This window comes from Oncorhynchus clarkii, chromosome 21 (assembly GCF_045791955.1).
Source record: "Oncorhynchus clarkii lewisi isolate Uvic-CL-2024 chromosome 21, UVic_Ocla_1.0, whole genome shotgun sequence".
NCBI classification, from domain to species: domain Eukaryota; kingdom Metazoa; phylum Chordata; class Actinopteri; order Salmoniformes; family Salmonidae; genus Oncorhynchus; species Oncorhynchus clarkii.
Window position 1 is genome coordinate 33,584,888 of NC_092167.1, and position 25,170 is coordinate 33,610,057.

A 25,170-nucleotide genomic window follows, 5' to 3' on the forward strand; every position below is an offset into this window, starting at 1 on the left:
CTCAGCCCATATCCTTCCCGCGTGTTTCCTCCTCCATCACCTCTCTCTGTATCTCAGCCCATATCCTTCCCGCGTGTTTCCTCCTCCATCACCTCTCTCTGTATCTCAGCCCATATCCTTCCCACGTGTTTCCTCCTCCACCACCTCTCTCTGTATCTCAGCCCATATCCTTCCCACGTGTTTCCTCCTTCACTACCAGTTTCATCTCCATCTCCTCCCTCAGCCCCACAAAGCACTCCTCAAACTGGGCCTGCTGCTCTACCCGCTCCCCCTGTCCCTGCTCGGCCTCCAGCCTCTCCCTGTCCAGCAGGAAGGGAAGGAGGGAAAGAAAGCGATAGAGGTCCAAAGGGAGGTAAGGAGAGAGGGAAGCAAAGATGAAAGGAAGGAGGAACAGAAGGAGGGATGGAGAGAGGGAAAGAGCGATGGGTGGTTAGAATTGGCACTGTTCTCAGTGGTTTGTGGTAGTCAGCCTCAGGGCTGGTGAGGAAGAGTGAAATCTTAGGGCTAGCTGCTGTACCTTTCCCTAGAGTGCAATTATAGAAGCCATTATTCCAGCTAGGGCTCTAAACTCCCAGCCATAATACATCCTATCTGCCAGGAGACTCAACAGCCACATCAATAGGGCGTGTTCATCATAACTATATATCTACCGCCAGAGGGACTAGAGAGGGAGGAGGTACAGAGAGAGAGGGGGGGGGGGGTCGAGTGAGAGGAAGAGAGACTCAACAGCCACTTCAATAGGGCGTGTTCATCATAACTATATATCTACCGCCAGAGGGACTAGAGAGGGAGGAGGTACGGAGAGAGAGGGGGGGGGGGGGGGGAAGGGAGAGTGAGAGGAAGCGAAGGGTGCTAAAGTACATATTCTTTATGTAGTAGAACATATTGGTAATGTAAAATCAAGGTAGGATCCTTGTCTCAGTGTGTATAATGTATAGCATAATGTATATAATGTGTGGGTTAGTGATATGCTACTGTACATCTGTCAATGCGTCAATCAAGGTCAGTATTTCACGTGGAAATCCAACACATCTGGATTGAATGAGGTGAGATCAGAGTAGTTGATGTGTGTGCAGCTGGATATAGAACAAACACATGCCAATTACCTTCACCTCTAGTGTAAGCAGGAGGAAATGTGTCTGTCAATCAATTCTAAAGCCTTTGGAAAAGGGAAGAGCGAGGAAATAACTTCTCGGCCTGAATAATGAGTTGACGGGCTATTAAATGTGTTAACTTGATTTGATCATTGAAATATAAATGTTCCATTCATGATTTGTCTTAGTGTGCGATCTACCACCTCCTGTTGATTTAGGGTGTTTGCTTAATCCTCCTCCGCCTTCTGCAGAAATACCTCCATCCGGGAGGGGGGGGGCTCCCTCTGTGTGGACCCCACCTTAGTCTGCTCCAAATGGGGGGAGAGAGAAGCCAGCCCCGAGTCCTGGCTGGGGCTTGTGGAGGTAGAGGTGGAAGGAGAGAGAAACTGCTCTCCCTGAACTGTTAGAACCAACAGCCAACACAGAACAAGGTCAGCTAACTCTGGTCCTGGAGTGCAGTTATTAGTGCAGGGTTTTGTTCCAGCACAGCATTAGCACAATAAGCCTGTGCACATTGCAGCCCCGCAAGACCCTTTATCCCACCCCTGCCACTGAACCACATATTTATACTGAACCACCATATTTTCATTCTGAGGGAAACAACTTAAGTGTGACATTGATGACACAAGCCCTCAGTGGCTCTATTCCCTCCATTTCCTTCCTCCCATGCCCCGAAAACATGTTCCTTCCTTTAAGAGTGGAGCAGCTAGAGAGCAGAGTAACATGAAACACCACACACCAGCTTACACAGACATTTACAATTCTCCCTCCAGAGATGTCATCCTCTTTCTCCATGCCGAATTACCCCTTGTCAAACTGATGTGTTTGTTCTGAGTGCTTTCTCCCTCAGATTACTGCTCTAACAGCAGACGGTCATTTGAATAATTGTTTACAAATGTCTTTCAAAATGTCAAAATGCCATTATTTTATATAGCTACTTATCCCCCACTTGGAGGAAAATCATTTCTGACCGACTATAGAGCGTGGAGGCAGGCAGAGAACAGGGGCGAGAAACCATTCATCAGAAATGGAACCAAATACTCTGTGCCATTGTAAGTAAATAACACTCAAGAAAACACAATAACGTTTAAAAAGGTGTCTTGGAACGAAGGTAGAATTACGACATAGCTACACGCCTCATGTTGTTTGCAGTTTTTATGGAGGCTGTCTAGAAGTGTGTGGGGGGGGGGGGAAGGAGAAGAAACAGAAAGCAGGAGGAAGAAGAACCTTACTCTACATTCCATTGTTAGTGGAAGTTGCGTACACAAAGTGTGGCTTGAGTGTTGCATTGTTGAGTCTAACCCAGGATGTGTGTGGGAGAGCATGTGTAGAGGCTGGTCTTGTTCAGCATCCTCTGTAGAAGCCCCATGTCAGACATGCTCTCAACCCATAACAGACGCCCCTAGACTGGTAACAGAAGATCACACACCCTTCTTACTAACGAGCCTAGGCTGGATAGATGAGGATTACACCCTCCCTATTCTCTGACTCCTAAAAATACCCCCAGACTCCTAAAAGAAGACTCTCGGCTAGTTAGATAAAGCATAGCTCACTGTTCGTCTGTGTGAAGATCACACCACTGATTCAGCACTAACATGTTCTCCCCCTTTCGGCACAAACGCTCCATCACCCACTCTTTCTCCGTCTTGTACCCCACGTCACCCTCCCGAGGCCCTTCACTTATTCTAAGACGGTCGCTTAGCAACTTTCACAACACAACAGTGTCGCTCTCCAACTTGGCACTTAGCTCTACTTATACCCGTGGTTCTACAACGTGCGTCTGTGTGCATTTGTTTGAGGGTGTGCTCGAAAGGTATATGACAGATCCTTCTCAGAAAACAAATATATATAGTCCCCTGGGCTTGTTAGAATAGCTTATTCTACAACAACTAAATATAGAGACAAAATACAACAGATTTTTTACAACACATTAATTCAGCTGCAGCATAATGAGGTTTCTGTGTGAAACCGATAATCCACCTGTAGCAGTTAGTTTGCCCTCTAGTGGTTTCCCTGGATTTGCAGACAGGCTACACCGCAACCAGCAATGGAGAACTTGCAAAAACAACCGTTCTTCCTATACAAATATTGCTAATCATTTACCCCCCCAGCAATTATGCTAACTGCTTACCGATTTTAATACATTCAGAAACTACAATATTCACCATGGCTTTACAAAAATATACATTTACTGATGCATGTATAGCGATGCCATGGCACCAGCTTGGCACTTGCAACAATAAAAAAAAAAGACTAACACGAGGTAAACAGAACACTCCCCTAGAGCAACATATGATTGGAAGGTAGATTGATGTACATTCAACACAACACTGTGCTCATCCAACACACAGGGCCTGGTCTGGCTGTGGTGGTCATCTGAACCTGAGAGGTTTGGAATTGGTAAGCTCCCTGCTAGCATTGTAGCACATTACCTTTCAATTGTAATAGCATGTTAGCATTCACAATAGTTTGTACCTTGGCTTCGAGACTGGGGAAACTGTAATTAGCTGAATCCAAGGGACAACTCAATATATTGATTGCCATACTTTTAAAACAGAATAAGTACTACTACATTTTCTCATATTGGCAGTTTGACATTTGGTTCAGTCCAGAGGGGGGGTTTGAGATGGGCTACTCCACAATCAATCAATCACCACCACTGGCGGTGGTTCCTCCTGCGCCCCCTCGTTGGCTGGGCTAAGTGGTCCGGCCCACCACACAGTCAGAGCGTTGTCCTGTCTGACCTCTGGGGTAGGTGATAACATCACGACATCTCCCTCAGAGCCCGAGGAGTCTCCATCACTACTGTCCCCCGGGGAGGGGAACTGGCGCTGCCCGCTGGACGACACCAGCAACGGCATGAAGGGGTGGACACTAGGGGGAGAATGGAGGGACGAGAGAGACGGGACATTGACAGAAAATAAGAGCGAAATTGAAATGACAAAATACGCTGCTGCCCCCAAACAGCAAGTGGGAGACCACTTCTAAAAATCTACATATTTAGTATAATAAATAGATACAGCAGTCAAACAATGCTAATAAAACCCTGGTAAAGCCTACCTGATGCCGTTGGTGCAGTCCCTATGGGCCTGGAAGTGGAGCTGAGGCTGCAGTAGCTCCTGGTTACCATCGGGGGGAGCTGTGAGGGTGTCCCACACTGACACCACCCCCTCTGTGTCACCACTCAACAAGTACCGGCCAGACCTACACACACACGGTCAGCATTAACAACTACACACACAGAGACAGACCGAGAGATGGTATAATATGAAGAGCAGTTGTGAAGAGCATAATATGAAGAGTAGTTAAGGGTGCAAGGGTATTAGGTGCTAAGTCAAGGGTTTCTCAAATGGTGGAACGGGGACAGGGGGCATTGGCGGACTGCGGTTAGCTGTGAGAGTAGCAGGAAGACAAGATGCAGGGTATGGACTTACGGGTCCAGGTCGAAGTAGATCCGCTGGTTGGTGGCCACATTCCTTTTCAGAGAGAATAGAATCTTTCCCGGGTCCCTCAGGTCCCAGCACAGAATCTCTGGGTCCTACACACACACACACACACACTCTTGTACAGCTAACCTTGTCGGGACTCAAAATCCTATTTTTCCTAACCTCTACGAAATAGCATTTGACCTTATGGGGACCAACAAAATGTTCCCAGTTGATGAAATTTGTGTGTTTAACTATTCTTGTGGGGACCAGAAGTCCCCACAAGAATAGTTAAACAAACACACACACACACCTCAAGACTTCCAAGTTAAATAATAACACTGATAGAGAATGTGGGTATGAGTGCGTAAATACAGTATGTGTTTTAGAGAACCACCCCGTTCTCCACTGTGACACTGTGCTCCTCCTACCCAAATCTCTCTCTGAGTGGTCCGTTTTATAAAGGACAACTCTTTTAAGCCCCATGTCTCCCTTTCAGGTTGTGTTTGCGTTCGGTCACCTTGCGACCCCCAGTGTACAGGTAGTGTCCGTCGGGTGAGAAGGCGAGGTGTGTGATGCCCCCGTGGTGCCTGGGCGGCAGCAGGGCCAGCTGAGAGCCGTCCTGGCAGGAGTAGAGGCCTGCGGTGCGGGAGTACGAGCCACAGGCGTACACAGACTGGCACGGGCTGAACGCCATGCAGGAGATGATGCCACTCTGACCCTGACCCTGCTTCTTCACTGGGGAGGGAACACACACTCAGCATCCACATGGGTTCAGATCAACATATTAAGGACCGTTTGGGTTTGCGCTGCTGGTATAACTAATGGGTTAGAAATCTAGGAAAACACGTTTTATTTTACCAGGTAAGTCGACTGAGAACACATTCGCATTCATAGCAATGACCTGGGGAATAGTTACAGGGGATGAATGAGCCAGTTGGAAGATGAGGATAATTACGGATGATTAGCCAGGACACCGGGGTTAACACCCCTACTCTTAACATAAGTACCATGGGATCTTCAGTGACCACAGAGTCAGGACACCCATTTAACAACCATCCCGAAAGACGGCACCTTATACAGGGTAATGTCCCTAACCACTGCCCTGGGGCATTGGGATATATACAGGTTTTTTTTTTAGACCAAAGGAAATACTGCCTCCTACTGGCTCTCTAACACCTCTTCCAGCAGCCTCTGGTCTCCCATCCATGGACCGACCAGGACCGACCCTGCTTAGCTTCAGAGGCAAGCCAGCAGTGGGATGCAGGGTGGTATGCACATCAGATCATTTGATGCAGCTGTGTTGGAATTATTTGATCACTTGAAAGAAAAATACTGCACTTACCAGGATCCCCTGTGTTTATTTTATTTGATTTAACTAGGCAAGTCAGTTAAGAACAAATTCTTATTTACAATGACGGCCTAGGAACAGTGTCCCTTGTTCAGGGACAGAACGACCGATTTTTTACCTTGTCAGCTCGGGGATTCGATCTGGCAACCTTTCGGTTACTGGCCCAAAGCACTAACCACTAGGCTACCTGCCGCCCCATTTATAGCTGACATTGCAAATTATAACGGATATTACTCTGTCTACACTGTAGAGAATGATTGAGCAAATAACATTTGGGCACCCAAATACAAATACTGTGCAATGAACACCACTACCAATCCGTAACTGGTAATGTACATAACCAATACGTTCCCCAACCCCCCCCTCCCCGTCCGTCCGTCCGTCCCCGGGGTGCACGTTCTGGTTTTTGGCCTAGCACTACACAGCTGATTCAAATAATCAAAGCTTGATAATGAGTTGGTTATTGTAAATCCGATATATAGTGCTAGGGCAAAAAAACAAAAACGTGCCCCCGGCCCAGGGCCGAGTTCGGGAAACCCCGATCTAGTCTACTAACCTACAGTGGGCCTTTCCTCACAATCTCTTCCAGGCCTGTCTGTGTAGAACACCCTGACTGTCTTGTCGAAGCCGCAGTAGAGCTGTGATCCGTCTGGGGAGAAGCAGAGGGAGTGGGCTGCGGTCAGCTCGTCCAGATGGTTGTAGGGTCTGAAGCTGGCACGCAGGTCCCCGTAGAACGCATCCCAGATATGGACCGGGTTATCACGACTGCTGCTGGCTATACTAGGGGGGGGAGAGATGGAGGAAAGGATGGATGGATGGAGAGAAGGAAAAGGGATGGAGAAGGATGGTTGAAGAGGAAGAGATTGGACATGGAGGGAGTTTAAGGATGGATGAAAAAAAGGGGTGGAGAGAGAAGAGGTTGAGGGAAATGATGGAGGTAGAAAGGAAACAAGTGTGGGTCACAACAGGACAAAGGAAGAGTCATTTTTTCATCTCACTTGAAAAACAGACACACTGCTTTGTGCCAGATCCATCAGAGAGGACATTTCAGTACTTCACTCCCCAGTCACTATTTCAGCTTGAATTTCATTCAGCCCCTCTTATCTATTCACTAACAGTTTGTTGTTTTAGAATGGAAAAAAAAAAAACGAGCCATCAACAGACAGACATACTGTATGGCTTTTCAACTAACAGAACTGCGGGGGGGGAACCTAACAGCCCAACATAAACGCTTAAATATCACTGTCTGAACTGAGGCTCAATTAGCCAAGAGGAAATTAGCCTGGGCGGCTCAGTGCTCTTATGGCACTGTGTCTTTGTTCTGTCTGTTGGGAATCCCCTCATTATAATGGTACACCACAGCTAGCCTGGACGCCGGCCCAGAAAGCAATTCAAAGGAGGAACACCAGTGACCATTCTACACTCCACAGGAGGGTACAGCACATGGCTTTAGGCAGAGAGAGGGAGGGCAAGAGGGAGGGAGAGCAGGAAAGAGGGAAGAGGGAAAGAGGGAGGGAGAGCGTGAGAGAGAGAGGGAGGGAAAGGGGTAGGTAGAGCATGAGAGAGGAGGGAAAGCTGGAGAGAGAAACACACAAAAAAAGAGGGAGAAATATGACAAAAACAGCCAAGAATCCCACTGCCACTCACAGACCCTCACCACATGCTTGCAAATGATGTCATGTTTTTACTATCTCTACCAATCAGATCTTAGTACATTCCCCAGACACCCAAACAGGAGTACGCCTCGTCCACCTGTGAGCATGACGCAATGATGTCTTCTAAACATACGGTTCATTTGACTCCCCGAACAAATGTTTAGGAAACGTTAGGGCCACGTCATCCCACCTGACTGACTCCACTCCGTAACCCTCAACAACACCAGACAAAACATCATGCTGTCTGAACACACAGACGGAGTTCACATGGTGGGTCAGCTCCGACTAGCATCCTCGTCCCCGTTACCCTGGCTCCTCTCAGGGTCCTTCCCTCAGACAATCATCTCCACTCGCCCTTCTTTCGTCAACTCCCTTTCCTTTTTTCTCATTCTCTCCACTTCTTCTCGCTGTGAAGAAATGTTTTCCGTTCCGTGTTGTTTATGGTTTGATCCTTCACTCCTTGTGTACTGTCCCCCTTCCACCCAATGACCCCGCTCTCTCTCATTCCCCCTCCTTCTTCTAGTCTAGAGGATATGTTGCTTTCCTCGCTTCGTGCGGTGGACCACAACCCACGCTGGGCACTGATCAGAGAGGAACCATTGGAGGCAGTGTGAGGGGGGGGTGGGGGGGGGTTAAGCGGTGTGCGGTGTTGGTAAGGAGGCCTCGTTAGCGGCCCGTAACAATGGCATTCTCCACGGTAACGGCTGGGCAACATTGATCTCAGCTTGCCACGGCACAGACGGAGTCATAATAATTACAGTGCTTTACTAAGGCCCTTTAAAAACAGTCAGTTCTGTTAAAGCTGCAATATGTAACTTTTTGAGAGCCCCAAACAAATAGCCAATAAGTATTCAAACACTATTCAAACATGCCTCGCAAAGGGGGGCACCTACAGTATTGGTAGACGGGTGAAAATAAAAGCAGACATTGAATACCCCTTTGAGCATGGTGAAGTTATGAATTACACTTTGGATGGTGTATCAATACACCCAGTCATTACTAAGATACAGCCGTTTTTCCTAACTCAGTTGCTGGAGAGGAAGGAAACTTCTCTGGGATTGAATTAAAACGGCAAAAAATGTGGCAAAGAAATGAACTTTATGTCATGAATACAAAGCATTATGTTTGGGGCAAATCCAACACAACACTGAGTACCACTCTTGATATATTGAAGGATGGTGGTGGCTGTTGTAGTGACTGTATTACCACCACACTGGCAGTCATGAGTCACTCAGGCTCCCGAGTGGCGCAGCGGTCTAAGGCACAGCATCTCAGTGCTAGGTGTGTCACTACAGACCCTGGGTCGATTCCAGGCTGTATCATAACCATTTGTGATTGGGAGTCCCATAGAGTGGCGCACAATTGGCCCAGCATTGTCCGGGTTTGGCCTCTGTAGGCCGTCATTGTAAATAAGAATTTGTTCTTAACTTACCTAGTTAAATAAGAAATGACGGCAGTAAAAATTGACCGTTGAGTCATGGTTATCTCCTCTTATGCATATGTATTACCCTTTAACCTAACCCCTAGCTAACATTAGCCAGCTAGACAGAATTCCTAACATACCATACCTTTTGCAAATTCGCATAATAAGAATTGTAATTCGTAACATATCCTACAAAAATGGGTCATGGGCAAACAATTTTAATACATACCAAAACATTATACTAAATGGAGTGTCTCCGATTTATGTACAGAAGAATACGAAATGAAGGAAATGAATGAAGGAATTGTCAGTAGAGGTACAGATCTGGGGAAGGGTACCAAAAAATATATATGCAGCTTTAGAAATCCAAGACCACAGTGGCCTCCATCATTCTTAAATGGAAGAAGTTTGGAACCACCAAGACTGTTCTTAGAGCTGGTCGCCCGGCCAAACTGAGCAATTGTGGGAGAAGGGCCTTGGTTAGGGAGGTAACCAAGAACCCAATGGTCACTCCGTCAGAGCTCCAGAAGTCCTCTGTGGAGATGGGAGAACCTTCCAGAAGGACAAGCATCTCTGCAGCACTCCACCAATCAGGGCTTTATGTTAGAGTGGCCAGACAGAGGCCAATCCTAAGTAAAAGGCACAGGGCAGCCCGCTTGGAGTTTGCCAAAAGGCACCTAAAGGACTCTGACCATGAGAAACAAGATTCTCTGGTCTGATGAAACCAAGATTGAACTCTTTGTCATGAATGCCAAGCGTCACGTCTGGAGGAAACCTGGCACCAGAAGAATGGTGATGGCAGTATAATGCTATGGGGAAGTTTTTCAGGGGCAGGGACACTAGTCAGGATCGAGGGAAAGATGAACAGAACAAAGTACAGAGAGATACTTGATGAAAACCTGCTCCACAGCTCTAAAGACCTCAGACTGAGACGAAGGTTCTCCTTCCAACAGGAATGGCTTCAGGACAAGTCTCTGAATGTCCTTGAGTGGCCCAGCCAGAGCCCGGACTTGAACATCTCTGGAGAGACCTGAAAATAGCTGTGCAGCGACGCTCCCCATCCAACCTGACAGAGCTTGAGAGGATCTGCAGAGAATGGGAGAAAATCCCCAAATATAGGTGTGCCAAGCTTGTAGTGTCATACCCAAGAAGACTCGAGGCTGTAATCGCTGTGTCAAAGGTATCTATGCATAGTCACTTCAATAACTCTACCTACATGTACATATCACTTCAATTAACTCAACACCAGTGTCCCCGCACATTGACTCTGTACTGGTACCCCCTGTATATAGGCCCGCTATTGTTATTTACTGCTGCTCTTTAATTATTTGTTATTCTTAGCTCTTACTTTTTTGGGGGTATTTTCTTAAAACTGCATTTTTGGTTAAGGGCTTGTAAGTAAGCATTTCACTGTTGTATTCGGCGCATGTGACAAATACAATTTGATTTGAGTAAAGGGTCCGAATCTTTACCCTTTTTTTAGTTAACTAAGCAACTCAGCTAAGAACAAATTCTTATTTACAATGATGACCTACCCTGGCCAAACCCGGACGACGCTGGGCCAATTGTGCGCCGCCCTATGGGACTCGCGCAATGCCGTCGGGGGTACGAGATATAAAAAAAAAAATGTGATTCACATTTTCAAAGAGTCCATAAAGATTTTCCAACGGGGCTATGCAGTTTCTCCCGACGCCACGTGGGTACACTGCAGCATTCACTGGGAGGCTCTTGCTGCCAAGGGAATGCCTGACAGCTTGAAAGACGTTTTGGACACTACAGTGAAAATGGTTAACTTTGTTAAAGCAAGGCCCCTGAACTCTCGTGTATTTTCTGCACTATGCAATGATATGGGCAGCGACCATGTAACGCTTTTACAACATACAGAAGTGCGCTGGTTATCAAGGGGCAAAGTATTGACAATTTTCTTAATTGAGAGATGAGCTTAAAAGTTATTTTACTAACCATAATTTTCACTTGTCTGACCGGTTGCATGATGACGAGTTTCTCACACGACTGGCCTATCTGGGTGATGTTCTTTCTCACCTGTATGATCTGAATCTAGGATTACAGGAACTCTCCGCAACTATATTCAATGTGCGGGACATAATTGAGGCTATGATTAAGAAGTCGACGCTCTTCTCTGTCTGCATTAAAAAGGAGAACACACAGGTCTTTCCATCATTGAATGATTGTTTGTGTGCAAATGAACTCAAGCGTACGGACAATGTCAATGTGACATAGAGAAGCCCCTGAGTGAGTTGGGTGCGCAATTACGCAGGCACTTTCTCAAAACGGACGGCAAAAACAACTGGATTCGTTATCCCTTTCATGCCCTGCCTCCAGTCCACTTACCGATATCTGAGCAAGAGTGCCTCATTGAACCATGCAGCCGATGTATGTTCTGATTTCTAAGACATCCTAAGGTTTGTATCATTCACAACTAAAGTTGCCAAATAACTCTAAATCTAGTGTATAGGACCCGTTTCAAATTATCACTGACACTGAACATTGCCACTTCACTCGCGTACTCTCGTTCTGGAATGGGCAAAATATCCTTTCTATTTTATTCACCTAAGTACAAGTATATTCTTCTCACGATAAAATTACAGAATATCAAATAAATGGCAGGGAACTTATAAGCATATCTTGTCTGCTAAATGAAAAGGCCTATGGTTCGGCGCATTGCCAGATAACACAGTAGGCCAACTCATATTCTGTTTTTCTCAAATATTTTTGCTTCATATAATAATGTTTCTTTAGACATGGCTAAAATAAATAATGGATTTACTTTTAAATTAAATTGATTTATTATACTTTCTTTAAAATGTAGATGTTCCAAAAGTGGCATCCGCAGCTTGCATGAGCGGAGGCCTGGAGATAAACGCGTTTATGTTCATTAATGGTCAATTACTGTGAGACCGGCAGTCTTTTGCGTGACAATAACCGGTTGACAAAATTTCATGACCACCACAGCCCTAGTGGTAGCTGCATCATGTTATGGGCATGCTTTTCATCAGCAAGGACTAGGGAGTTTTTTGGGGATAAAAATAAACAGAATAGAGTAAGCACAGGCAAAATCCTAGAGGATAACCTGGGATCAGTCTGCTTTCCAACAGACATTAGGGAGACAAATTCACCATTCAGCAGGACAAGAACTTAAAACAAGGACAAATACACAGTGGAGTTGCTTGCCAAGACGACATTCAATGTTCCTGAGTGGCCTAGTTCCTGAATGGCCTAGTTCCTGAGTGGCCTAGTTTCAGGCTTGAAAATCTATGGCAAGACTTGAAAACGGCTGTATAGCAATGATCAACAACCACCTTGACAGAGCTTGAAGAATTTCTTACAGAATAAATGTGCAATTATTGTACTACCCAGTTGTGCAAAGCTCTTAGAGATTTACCCAGAAAGACTCACAGCTGTAGTCGCTGCTAAAGTTGATTCTAACATGTATTGACTCAGGGGTGTGAATACTTGTGTATTTAATTTTCAATAGATTTCTAAAAACATGTTGGGTATTGTGTGTAGATGGGTGAGAAATCTATTTCATCCATTTTGAATTCAGGCTGTAACAACAAAATGTGGAATAAGTCAATGGGTACGAATACTTTCTGAAGGCCCTGTAGCTTAAAGGGAAATTTTAAAAAAACATGCGAATAATCTCCAGCACCACCCTAACATCAACATGTGTGAAAATGGCACATTTCTATGTTTTGTGGTAAAAAAGATAGATCGATTAAGTGTTTCCAATGACGTCATTAACCAATTAGTAGGCAATGCCTACTCATAATTGATCAAAATCACACCGATGAAGTCATCGGAAACACTTATCTTCCTCTATCGTTTAACAATAAAACATAGAAACGCACCATTTTCACTTATGTTGAGGTGGTGCTGGAGATGATTAATACAAAGTTTAACCATTTTGAAGTCTCCCTTTAAAGCGGGAATCATTCAAGCTGGAATCCATAGCAGTGAAACTGCCATGTCCGTTATCGAGATTAGAACAACAAAGACGTTATTTCAAACAAAGAACTGTTTTTTCCACCCCCTTAGAACCTCATTGCAGGCGTGATAGAACAGCTGAATATGTAATGATTTTTGCGGGGACTGCGGTGCGTGACGTTCCCTAGCAAAAAACAAAAACAGAAGCAGGATAGACAGTGGAACTGCTAACCCTACTGCGGACTCCATCTTTAAAGTACTTTGTGACAACTGTTGACAAAAAAAAATGGCTTCATAAATAACGTTTGATTGATTGAACTCACAAGCAGGAGTCAGGGTCCAGGGAGCTCATCTTGGGGTACCAGCAGTAGTCATAGATGGTGTCCCCCTCTGCCATCTTCAGCACTGGACTCTGCAGGGGAGGGAAGGAGAGACACGAGATAAATACTGTGTTGATCTCCAAGGGGAACCTAGTCGTTTTAGTCAGTTACCCTGTGGTGTATTCATTACGCAATAAGTTTTGCAACAGAAAACAAGCGTTTCTATTGGACAAATTCAAGGTTGATCCCTCTCTGTTTTGTTGGCTTTTTAGTGAATTAAATCTCTGGAGCCTCACCATCTCAGTGAGCAAGTCCCAGTTGTAGCTGTAGATCTCTGGGGGGAGGTTGTAGACACGCAGCACGTTGTCTGCACTGTTGGTCAGGATGCACAAGCCATCTGGGGCCCTGAAGAATTAACAGTTACTTCTTCAGATAGCCTGTAAAGCTAAATGGATCCTAAAACCACATAATCAACCAAGGAACAATATTTTAAGAGGGAGTTACCATTTGCAGCCCTTGAGGTAGTTCTCAGGGAGGCTGGAGTACTCAGCCCAGGAACCAGTCAGCATCTGGGGGTTCTGGCTGAAATCGAGACACAGGCTGCAGATAGGAGAGGGGGGATAAAGAGTAGGCCGCAGTACATGAGAAATACATAGATGAGGACAAACAAAACACTGGATGGATAATTTAAAGGTTTGGACACCCAAATATCACCGCCGAAATGTCTCTTCAAACCTCGAAACTCTGTGTGCTTAATTTTTTAGCTTCTAAATTATTTACCTAGATTAATACTAAAATTCTTCACATACTTTTGTCCTTCACTGGTGCTTTCAGCTGAGCTTTCCTGTTCCCCCTCTTCCACCTTCTCCTCTCCTCCCTCTCTCGTGCCATGAGCCTCACAAGGACCTCCATTCTCATGGCATTCTACTTCTTCGGCTCCCGCATCTTCTTCTCCTCCTTCCATCACACTTGGCTGGTTGGCCTCTGTAACAGATATGGATAAACATTATGAGTTAAATACTATTATTCCATTAAGTCAAGAGGCTATGTTCCCCATCTTCTGTCTTTAAAAAAACTTTCTTTTTTTTTTACAAGGAATGTGAATCAAACATATGATAAGCATTGACTTAGAATATTTAGAGAGATGCACACCAGTGGAGGAAGCTTTTCCTGAAATACAACAACTGGTAACAACTTTACCTCCATTATGGGTCAGTACAGCCAAGTCTTCCTGCCTCAATCCTGCCTGTTCTATGGGTCCTCCATGTGTATCAGGGGGGTCCAGGCTGAGACTCAGCTCCAACCCATCTCCACTGAGCCTAGGCTGCTTAGCCGCTGGAGGGACCTCTTCTTCTTTATTCTCCCCCAGTTCAAAGCACTCACCCTGGGATAGAGGTGGAGCTGATTGAGGAGAATCACTTTCCGCCTCTGCCTCCCGCCCAACTCCTGCCACATCCCCACTTTCACCCCCCTCTACTGGACCAGACATCTCTCAATCACTATTTCGTCCTATCCTTCAGTGCTTCCTCTCAAATCTTCTTCCCCCGGCGTCACAGTGCTGAGTTGTATATCCTGCCTCCCTGGTGGTCTGCCTGTGTCAGACGTTAGTGTGGTAGGTGCTACTAGGGTGCTTCTTCCTGCACTGTGGATGTCTCAGTCTGGTTGTGGTCATCACAGCATCCACGGCACGGGACACTGGAGGGGTAGAGGGGTTGGCAAGGAGAAATTGAATGCGAACACACTACATCATGGGTACACGTCAAATAAAACCCATCTAGGTAGCTAACAAACATATCACCAATCATTCAGCACTACATCACAATATCGACAAAATTACGCCATCAGTGTTGATAGAATGACATTCAATGCGAGGGTTGGTTAAATGACGGCTAGTTTAGCAATTAGCTAACTAGCTACTACAAAACATTAGTTACAGATGGACAACTAGCGATGCTAACTAATGTTAGCTAGCTACCCTTTTTGTCGGCCTTACGGTTTTTCTATTAGGTTTCACAGCCTCTTCGGCAAAGGCGAAACTCTTATTTACTGAAATTGAGTACAACGTAGCACCACACTGGACTTGGATAGCAGCAGTCACGAAGTCATGCTACAAATTCATAAACACAAGACACCGCCATGTTACGTTCACCAGAACTATCGCGAGACTTCAAGCTAAACATAGCCCTTCCTCGGAAGTAGGGGGCGACTTTTTTTTAACGATTTTGCATTCCTTGTGTGGACAAAAGAAAGACACACTGACTGAACCAAAGATAATTTACATACGGCATAGGCTACCCAACCTGATCCACTGAAAAAATGTCTAAACTACAGTTGTTGCGTTTATTTTTAAATGAGCGTTTAACGGAGTCTGCTGCTGTGGAGATTTTCGAAGCAGTTGAGAAAGCGGTAGCGGAGTACCAGGAGGAGAATGATCGGCTACGGAGACTGCTGCGGTTCACACCAGAGATACAACTATGTAGAATAGGTTCGTATGTATTTTTTTGGTTTGTAAACACTCATTTGTATTTTTTTAGCGATCCTGGTTTAAAAGCACGGATATCGATTCTGCCAATGGAGCATGCTTTTGTGGCATGTCGATATCCACGGGGTTAAGGGCCAGATAGATAATGAAAACCCTTCTATATATGATGCTTAGATTGAACGCGCTGTGCATTTCGTTTTAGGCTATCAAACAACATCCACAACGACCATGTTTTCCACTTCGTTTCAACCTGTTGTTAAACAGTTTTTCAATTTGAATAATGACAGTGAGGTGAGTTTTAAAATCACGATGCTGTTTTGAGGACAAGTGTTTGATGTGCTTTTCTATTACATTTGCATGGACGCAACATGCAGGGGGCACCTTTTGGTTTTAGAAGTGTTAGGGACACAACTTGGCGGGGGGTCTGAGGGTAATCCCACTTCGTGGAGTATCTAAACGCTCATTTCCTGAATTTCGACACAATCGAATATGACCCATGACCCTTCTAGCCGTCTCTATTTAGAACAACAAAAAGTAAGCAAGAATGACAACAGTCATCAAGCTATGTAAGATACCGTTATTAAATATGTTTAAGGGAGAATCTTTAGATATACTGAGATGGAAAAAAAACACTCTGCCAGAATTAAGCCATCCAACACAAGACCATAACATATATGTCCCCTTTTGTGTTTTGCAGAGGAATGACATTTCTGAGTGCATGATGTTCAGTTTCACTGGCATATAGAAGAGCCAGCAGCATACCACCTTGCTTCTGAAGCTAAGCAGGGTTGGTCCTGGTCAGTCCCTGGATGGGAGACCAGATGCTGGTGTGGTGTTGGAGGGCCAGTAGGAGGCACTCTATCCTCTGGTCAAAAATAAAATATCCTAATGCCCAAAGTGATTGGGGACACTGTCCTGTGTAGGGTGCTGTCTTTTGGATGGGACATTGAGAGCATTGAAGATCCCATGGCACTTGTGTTAACCCCGGAATCCTGGCTAAATTCCCAATCTGTCCCTTAAACCATCATGGTCACCTAATAATTCCCACCTTACAATTGGCTCATTCATCCCCTGTAACTATTCCCCAGGTCGTTGCTGTAAATGAGAACGTGTTCTCAGTCAACTTACCTGGTAAAATAACAGAACAATAAAATAAATATAGTATGTTCTATGGATGGTCTTACACTGCAGTAATTTATGTTTGAGATTATATGAACATGACTGGGCATTCTAACATCTCTATCCATTCATCATCAATAGTGTTTCCCAGGTCTTCCTCACATTTTAGTTTTACATGTTTCAGTGTCATCGGCGAAAGCCATTATCAACCCTTGATACAGTTTGGAAAACAACTTCAGAGATTGGTCAGACTGCCTTAAAATAGTTTCAATCTTTTGAAGCTTCTTGCTTGTCCAGTGTTTGCCGCACTGAGAGAATAAAGTGTTGTATCTGCAAGAGTTCACCTCTGTGCCGTCACAGACTGGTCTTCCCTGGCTGCCTGACCCTGATGAGACCCCTGTCACCATCTGCTCCTTCTCCGATGAGGCTTGACAAAGAATTACCTTGGTGTACATTTATACATTGGTTCTATTCTTGAACAATATAACGGTTCAATAATTGAAATGATCATTATTCCCAGATCCCAGACTGTTGCCTACCCATCAACTCAAGATGGGATATTGTATCCATTTACTGATTGTTATAATGCAAAATTCAGTTGAGCTCCGTAGACTGGTCTTCCCTGGCTGTCTGACTCTGCTGGGACACCTGTCACCATCTGATTCTGCTAAGACATGATGAGCATAGTGTTGTGTACTGACTGTGCACCATGACATTGAAGCCTGTAGAGCTGTTTATAATGTGTCGGTGTGAAAAGTAGGAAATTAGCTAGGGAAACTTGACAGATCAACGTTACGTTGCTATACTGACTAATGAAAACTCACATTACGTTGAAGAAACGTCAGAATATATCGGTCTTCAATCGTTTAGCCTCTGGTTAAATCGTTTGAGTCAGGTCTAGTGATTTGAGGCAAAAATAATAGCTAAAGTTGATAAGCTAGCTAGCTAGCTAACGTTTGGCTAGCTCTAGCTAATGGTACATCATAAAATATACTTCTGTTGAAACGGGACAAAAAAAAGGCTACAATACATTTCCATACTCACAACAGCTGTTAGATACTGCTACCTGACAGATAGCTAGAGGCTAGCTAGAGCCGAATTGGCTGCTAGTAATGTTAGTTCATTCACTTCAGTCGAGAGGGGGTGAAATACTAGCTAACGTAACATGTCAGTTACACTACTACCTCAGCACTGGGAATAAATATTATATATTTTTTCTGTCAAACAGCAGTTACCTTGCCAGCTAGATCAGTCAACTAAAGAGTAGCCAGTTTCTGCTCTGTTTGCTTTTACAACTCAGGGAAAAAAATTGCAACACAGACAGCAGCTGCCCCTGATCATCTCTCCCGTGCTAGTACTATACGCCAGCCTTTCTGAAGCTTTGCCTTCACACAGCCTGTCCGCATGCTCTGTGGTGTCCCATACGGTCCTAAATCCAGCTGTCTGAAACAGCCTACCCAACCGCTCTGAGGCATCCACATGGTCCTAAAGCACACCGGTGCTGTGTTTTTTTTATTATTATCAGAGTGCGATTATAAAACTGGGGGGGACAAAAATGCTATTTTAGAATGTGGGGGAGTCGTCATGTTCCCAGTGAACGTTGCGCATTGATGTCAGAGCGGTTAGAGGAACAATAGAACCCTGAGGAATAGGCTATTAGTGACCTGATGGTTGTTAGCAAGTTGGGTACTACCAACACATGTCCAGAGTTGCTGCAACCTGGTCTCAGAGCATTTTGTATTATTCTGTATGTAAATCCGAGACACTCCATTTACAAATTACAATTCGTATGCTATGATAGGAATTTGCAAAATGTACAAAATGTTATGAATTTGAAATAAAATGTGGCTAATAATGTTAGCTAGCTGGCTAACGTTAGCTAGACTAGGGGTTTGGCTCATGAGTGAGGTTAAAGGGTTAAGGTTAGCTAAAAGGGTTAGGTAACATGCAAAGTAGCTAAAAAGTAGTAAGTAGTTGAAAAGCTGCTTATTAGGTAAAATGCTAAAGTCCTCCGTGATGAGATTTGAACTCGCAACAATTTCTTGCTAGAAGTTCGCGTAACCATCTGTCTTATGTAACAATACCAAACAAAACATATCATACTAATTTTAGTTTCTGGATTTACATTTACTGTGTTATGTCTAGTCTATGAGACCAGGCTGCCAGAGTGTATAAAAGGAGATTGTCACTCAATGGTCATGTGGGCATTTTACTAGGATCATGACTGCTGGTGTGGTGGTAATAAGGTCACCGCAACAGCCCTACTAGATATCCCTGAGGGGTATCATACGAAGCAAGCTAGATCTACTCAGGGTTTTCTAAAGCTAACCAGCTTCAGTTAGCTTCACATTCCAGCTCGGGCTTCATCCGCAGGACCCAGGCCCGGGGGTCCATTCAGAAAGTATTCAGACCCCTTTCCTTTTTCCACATTTTGTTACGTTACAGCTTTATTCTAAAATGGATTAAGTAAATGTTTTCCCCCAATCTACACACACTACCTCAATACAAAAAACTAAAAAAAGATACCTTATTTACATAAATATTCAGGCCCTTTGCTTTGAGACTTGAAATTAAGCTCAGGTGCATCGTGTTTCCATTGATCACCCTTGAGTTGTTTCTAAAACTGTGGTCATTTAAATTGATTGGAAATTATTTGGAAAGACCTGTCTATATAAGGTCCCACAGTTGACAGTACATGTCAGAGCAAAAATCAAGGAATTGTCCATAGAGCTCCGAGACAGTATTGTGATGAGGCACAGATCTGGGGAAGGGTACTGAAACATGTCTGCGGCATTGAAGGTCTTCAAGAACACAGTGGCCTCCACCATTCTTAAATGGAAGAAGTTTGGAACCACCAAGACTCTTCCTAGAGCTGGCCGCCCAGCCAAACTGAGCAATCAGGGGAGAAGGGCCTTGGTTCAGGGAGGTGACCAAGAACCCAGTGGTCACTCTGACAGAGCTCCAGAGATCCTCTGTGGAGATGGGAGAACCAAACAGTAGGACAACCATCTCTGCAGCACTCCACCAATCAGGCCTTTATGGTAGAGTGGCCAGACAAAGCCACTCCTCAGTAAAAGGCACATGACAGCCCGCTTGGAGTTTGCCAAAAGGCACCTAAAGACTCTCAGACCATGAGAAACGAGATTCTCTGTTCGGATTTATTTATTTATAGGGGACAATGCACATTAATCAACATCAATATTACAACATCCATGTAAATGTGCCAGGTTGAGTCAAAAGCTAATTTCCACTGCGAATGTATAGCCTACAAAATGAATTGAACTTATAAACAATTGATATATGTGATTAAATAAGTGTCTGTATCACAACACGCATTTTGAAATGGCATTGTGCACTCAGGCATATCCAAAGACTATAAATGTAACCTCTGCTTCTCCTCTCCTTCCCTCCAGACTCCCTGCAGTTTTCTCTTGCTGTCTCTGAAGAGAAGGTTCCCCCTGAACAGCAGCACTGTGAGCAGGAGTGGAGCTCCAGTCTGGGGCAGGAGGACCCAGAGCCCACACAGATCAAAGAGGAACAGGAGGAACTCCGGATCAGTCAAGAGGAAGAGCGGTTTCAAGGGTTGGAGGCTGACATCACAGAGTTCAAATTCCCTCCTACCTGTGTGAAAAATGAATGTGATCAGGAGGACCCACTTCAGTCCGTGACTGAACAGACTATGGAGAACAGAGAGAGTGACTCCAAACCAGTTGATCTCAAACCTTTTGGGACTGTGACCCACCAAAAGGGTCTCGACATTCCCTTTGACCCTCCAGATAATCAAAGCAATGCCTCCAGTCACAGCTCTGCTACAAGCAGCGACCAAGTAGGACTTAACAGCAGCCCACCATTGGATCTAATTGTGCACAAACTGGCTCACACGGGGGAGAAACTGTTTAGCTGTGGTGACTGTGGGAAAAGCTTCAGTCAAAAGGAACACCTAGGGAACCATCTACGCATTCACACAGGAGAGAAACCGTTTAGCTGTGGTGACTGCGGGAAAAGCTTCACTGTCAAGGGGAACCTAACTGTGCACAAACTGGCTCACACTGGAAAGAAACCATTTAGTTGTGGTGACTGCGGGAAAAGCTTCTATCAGAGCCAGGAACTAACTGCGCATATACGGACTCACACTGGGGAGAAACCGTTTAGCTGTGATGACTGTGGGAAAAGGTTTTATCACAAGATTACTCTAAACCGACACATTCAGACTCACTCAGGAGAGAAACCGTTTATCTGTGGTGACTGTGGGAAAAGGTTTTATCACAAGATTACTCTAAACAGACACATTCAGACTCACACAGGAGAGAAACCATTTATATGTGGCGACTGTGGGAAAAGCTTCAGTCAGAAGGAACACCTAGGGAACCATACACTGACTCACACAGGAGAGAAACCGTTTAGCTGTGGAGACTGTGGGAAAAGCTTCAGGCAGAAAGGGACCTTAAACACGCATAAACTGACTCACACGGGAGTGAAATCATTTAGCTGTGGAGACTGTGGGAAGAGCTTCATTCTGAAGGGGTCCCTAAAGATGCATATACAGACTCACACAGGTGTGAAACCATTTATATGTGGAGACTGCGGGAAAGGCTTCTATCTGAAGGGAGACCTAGGTAAGCATATACTGACTCACACAGGTGAGAAACCATTTAGCTGTGGAGACTGCGGGAAAAGCTTCAGGCAGAAGTCGGCCCTAAAGACGCACACACTGACTCACACTGGAGAGAAGCCATTTCACTGTGGAGACTGTGGGAAAAGATTCAGTCAGAATGGGGCCCTAAAGAAGCATTTATTGACTCACACAGGAGTGAAATCATTGTAGCTGTGGGGACTGTGGAAAAAGCTTCTATCAGAAAAGACGCCTAACTGAACATATCCAGACTCACCCAGGAGTTAAACAACATGACTGCTCAGTCTGTGACAGAACATTCATTACGGCTCATCTGCTGAAGCATGTTAATAATGTCCTCAAAGAAAGAAACCGGGAGGACAAATACAGCTGCAAGCAGCCACGAAGGCTCCTGGCCACAATATTTCTTGAATTTTAATTAGAGCATTCTGTTAGTGAACCTTTTGAGCAAGATATTTTGCCACTTGGTTTTGATACTGCCTGGAGAAGGAGTGACAATGCCGCAAAAATCAAGGCTTTTTAACCAATAACTCAACCCCCTCCCCCTAATGCAAATTTAGTTACTGAAACGTACTCGCAGTTGAGAAGATTTGTTAAGTTTGACGTTCACAACTGAATTGCATTCTGTTTTTGGAGATACCGACACGTGCTTCGTAGTAGACCTTCCTTGTGGTGTCCTTAAGCCCCTCGAGGCAAGTCAGTTAAGAACAAATTCTTATTTACAATGATGGCCTACCCCGGCCAAACCCTCCCTTAACCCGGACAACTCGGGGCCAATTGTGCGCCGCCCTATGGGAATCAGTACTAAGTTGTTGGATGGATAAAAGAGAAGTTGAGTAGTTTGGGTTAAGCTGGGTTTGGTGTGGACATGTCGTTTTGTTTTTACAAAATTGACACTTTCTCCATCATCTTTTGATTAAATTCTTAGCTTTTCACATAGGAGTTCTTAACTTCTGTTTTGAGTTAATCGGACGTGGTTCATAGGAAGATTTTTAAAGATTTGTATGGTTCAAACTTCCAAAATGAATGAAAATCCAATATGGCAGAGGTCATAGCTCCTTGGGAGAGTCTCCTTTGGAAAAAAGTCTGTCCTCGACTCCTGTCCTCCTCTCCGTGAACCGTAAACTGATACGTAATTTGTTAGTAGCCGGACGGAGAAGTGTCATCCAAAACCCATTAGATGAGAAAGCCAGAGTTCCCGCTCCAATTACCTTCTCCTCCAATGGGTTTTGAGAAGGAGACAAGGAGTATGCCATTTGAGATCTTCCCATAAGTACCCTTTCAGCAGCTAGCGCGGCATTCTTTCAGAATATGCCACACCCCCTTTGAATGGTCTGTTTTCTCAAAGGAGAAAAACATGCACCCGTTTTAAAACGATACACTACTTATCCTTTTATCCATAAAATGTCTTGCACATCCAGCTAAATTTTGTTTTGATCACTTTACACATTTAATTTGGGATTCTACCCCTGTAGCGCGAGTGGAGAAGGGTAGTCTCATTTCATATGAGCGCATTTCGCTGAATCCCAAACCAGCCCCTTGCCGCTACCTACTCGTACGGAGGGCCCTCCGTTGTCACGTGTTGCTGACGAAGCTCCCGAGGATGACTTCCATCGAGTGGCAAGGGGATCAATAAACCCTTCGACTTCGGGACACACTAGTGACTTGAATGATGCGATTCATGTTCCATATTTTAATAATAAAATGCACATGAAATTCAAATGAACAATTGACTAGCAATACTCTTAACAGTTAAACGTATCATTTGGGAGGTATTTCATATGTTTTGAGTCAAGCAATGAAATCCAACACAAACAAACACACATTTCCTATAATTAGGCAAACTCCAAACATATCTTAGTGCGTGTTGGGGATAGCACTTCACTATGGAGCCTGCTTGGTTCGAAATGGCAACCAGAGGCTCTAATTAACTGCTACATCCAGGGCAAAATTGTTTACCCTCTTGATGGTGGAGAGAAATGTACGTTTTAAAGTTAATTTCCTGCAATTCTACCATTTTTTTCCATGGGGTGTAGATAAAATATTGCCGCTTTTAAAGCAAGTTTTCTGTAGGTCTACATTTTGCCGTGGAGATTTTGTGTTGTTGCAATTTTATACATATTTTGCCATGGGCAGAGATACATTGCATTTTTTAAAGCTAATTTCCAGCAATTCTGCCATGGCTTATACCATGTAATTATATCTTAGTGACCTAACAAAATCAATGGGGGCCTGCTGGAGGTTATGGCCCCCGGGCACAGCATGTCCGGTCGGTATTCGACCATGATTACTATAAGTTTACATAACTGGCTAGACTAACTTACCAATAAAACATTTGTTTTTTGCTGACAATTGAGTGACTGTCAGTAACTGACAGAACAAGAGAACTGCTGATGCACAACCAAATTGCAAAACTTACACCTTGTGTATTCTACCATTCTAACTCAACAGTAAGTTAAGACCCTAAGTGACCTTGGATCAATCTAGATGATACTTTTCAGTTCCTCAGCTTTGGGACACTTGTGCAAATGGAGGGCCAAGGAGAAGGGGGTGATTTGAGATTCAGCTCGTTTCCTCCACTCGCTTCCACTCCTTCATTACTTTTGACATTTTTCAAAGTGGAGAGGCGGCGAGCAAAACTAATTGAGATTCTCCCCTTGTGGCAAATTTGTTTCTTGTGTTCCACAGAAGGTGCATGCTTAGGGGTGCGTTTGAACGGTTTTGTGGTGACCACATAGAGAAAGCATTCCCATTATGGCATCTGAGCTCATTGAGGCAATCTCCATTTTGAAGTAGTGCATTTTCTTCACAATTTGCTGATCCCTCCTGATGACCCGGTTGGACATGATTCCAACAGTTTCATCAAGAGGGATCAGCCAGTAAAGTCGGAAGTTCCACCCAGTTGACTACATTAAAATGGTGGAACCCCTCAATGGCGCTGCCCATGCGAAAACTGCCTTTTGGCCACTCATTCTCTGAGTGACCGTTGTGAGTTACTGCCTTTTCAAGGTGTGTTGCCTAATGTGGATAAAAATAGTCCGACCATCATATTGATGCTTACAAATAATGCTTATGCGTGTTCCATTTCATACGTTTGTCTGAGCAAAAGGAATGACACAATTTATGGTAAGAATAGGGAAAAACAGAAATAACATTCATAGTCATACCCATCAAATGCATTTTATTTAATCACTTTTGGTTCTCTTCAAACAAACAAAAACCTAACTATTTACAATTCTTTAGGTTATTTTTCTGAATGCATTTATGTTACTAAACTCATTCAAAAAGTTTAAGTGATGGAATTGAGCTGACTGGGTGAAAAAAGGGAAAATATAATTTGATAAATTAATCATCTCCCCCAGGGGCATCACAATGCCAAAACATCAATCACTTTTGAACTTCAAGGATTAACAGAAAATCTGAAAAATGTCAACAGCTGGAGACTTGACAGACTAACATATCATAACCACCAGTCAGTCATTCAACAGCAGACTAGAATAATTGATGGCTACATTTGAAACACAGCTCCCTGCAAACCAGCATGCCACTGGCATCCTTATCTGACCGATGGAATTTGAAATAATGACAATACCCTGCTCTCTCTGTCTTCACAAAGTACTTCAGTGACATTTTAGATATTCCCCAATCTGCACTAACCAATACATCAACTGATCCAAACGGACTGAATAGAGTGTATTCAAAACCGACCCAGCTAAAACGTAA

General features: G+C 44.4%; 2 protein-coding genes across 3 annotated transcripts; one reads left to right on the top strand and one right to left on the bottom strand.

Annotated features, from left to right (window-relative positions):
• Positions 1 to 2,231: 2,231 nt before the first annotated feature.
• Positions 2,232 to 15,382, bottom strand: LOC139378931 (telomerase Cajal body protein 1-like). 2 transcript variants are annotated; one of them, XM_071121552.1, is made up of 11 exons: positions 15,189 to 15,369; positions 14,414 to 14,908; positions 14,023 to 14,197; positions 13,718 to 13,813; positions 13,510 to 13,618; positions 13,217 to 13,305; positions 6,427 to 6,650; positions 5,040 to 5,257; positions 4,529 to 4,632; positions 4,155 to 4,298; positions 2,232 to 3,968 (listed from the first exon to the last, which is right to left on the bottom strand). In XM_071121552.1, exons 2-11 carry the CDS (start codon positions 14,700 to 14,702, stop codon positions 3,737 to 3,739), a joined length of 1,680 nt encoding a protein of 559 aa, XP_070977653.1. In that variant the 5' UTR covers positions 14,703 to 14,908; positions 15,189 to 15,369; the 3' UTR covers positions 2,232 to 3,736. The 2 variants fall into 2 exon arrangements, with proteins under 2 accessions (XP_070977653.1, XP_070977654.1); XM_071121553.1 differs by having other exon boundaries at positions 3,011 to 3,968; positions 15,207 to 15,382.
• A 35-nt stretch (positions 15,383 to 15,417) lies between these two features.
• LOC139378933 (gastrula zinc finger protein XlCGF57.1-like) lies at positions 15,418 to 23,173 on the top strand. Its single transcript, XM_071121554.1, has 2 exons — positions 15,418 to 15,698; positions 20,228 to 23,173. Exons 1-2 carry the CDS (start codon positions 15,530 to 15,532, stop codon positions 21,637 to 21,639), a joined length of 1,581 nt encoding a protein of 526 aa, XP_070977655.1. The 5' UTR covers positions 15,418 to 15,529; the 3' UTR covers positions 21,640 to 23,173.
• Positions 23,174 to 25,170: the final 1,997 nt, after the last annotated feature.

Bases quoted from the DNA above. Each gene is read 5' to 3' on its own strand.
- LOC139378933 (XM_071121554.1), top strand. From the start codon at position 15,530: ATGTCTAAACTACAGTTGTTGCGTTTATTTTTAAATGAGCGTTTAACG. The intron at 15,699-20,227 runs GTTCGTATGTAT...CCTTCCCTCCAG, and splicing joins GATACAACTATGTAGAATAG to ACTCCCTGCAGTTTTCTCTT.
- LOC139378931 (XM_071121552.1), bottom strand. From the start codon at position 14,702: ATGTCTGGTCCAGTAGAGGGGGGTGAAAGTGGGGATGTGGCAGGAGTT. The intron at 13,814-14,022 runs GTATGTGAAGAA...TCCTATCTGCAG, and splicing joins AGCACCAGTGAAGGACAAAA to CCTGTGTCTCGATTTCAGCC. The intron at 4,633-5,039 runs GTGACCGAACGC...GTGTGTGTGTAG, and splicing joins TGTACACTGGGGGTCGCAAG to GACCCAGAGATTCTGTGCTG.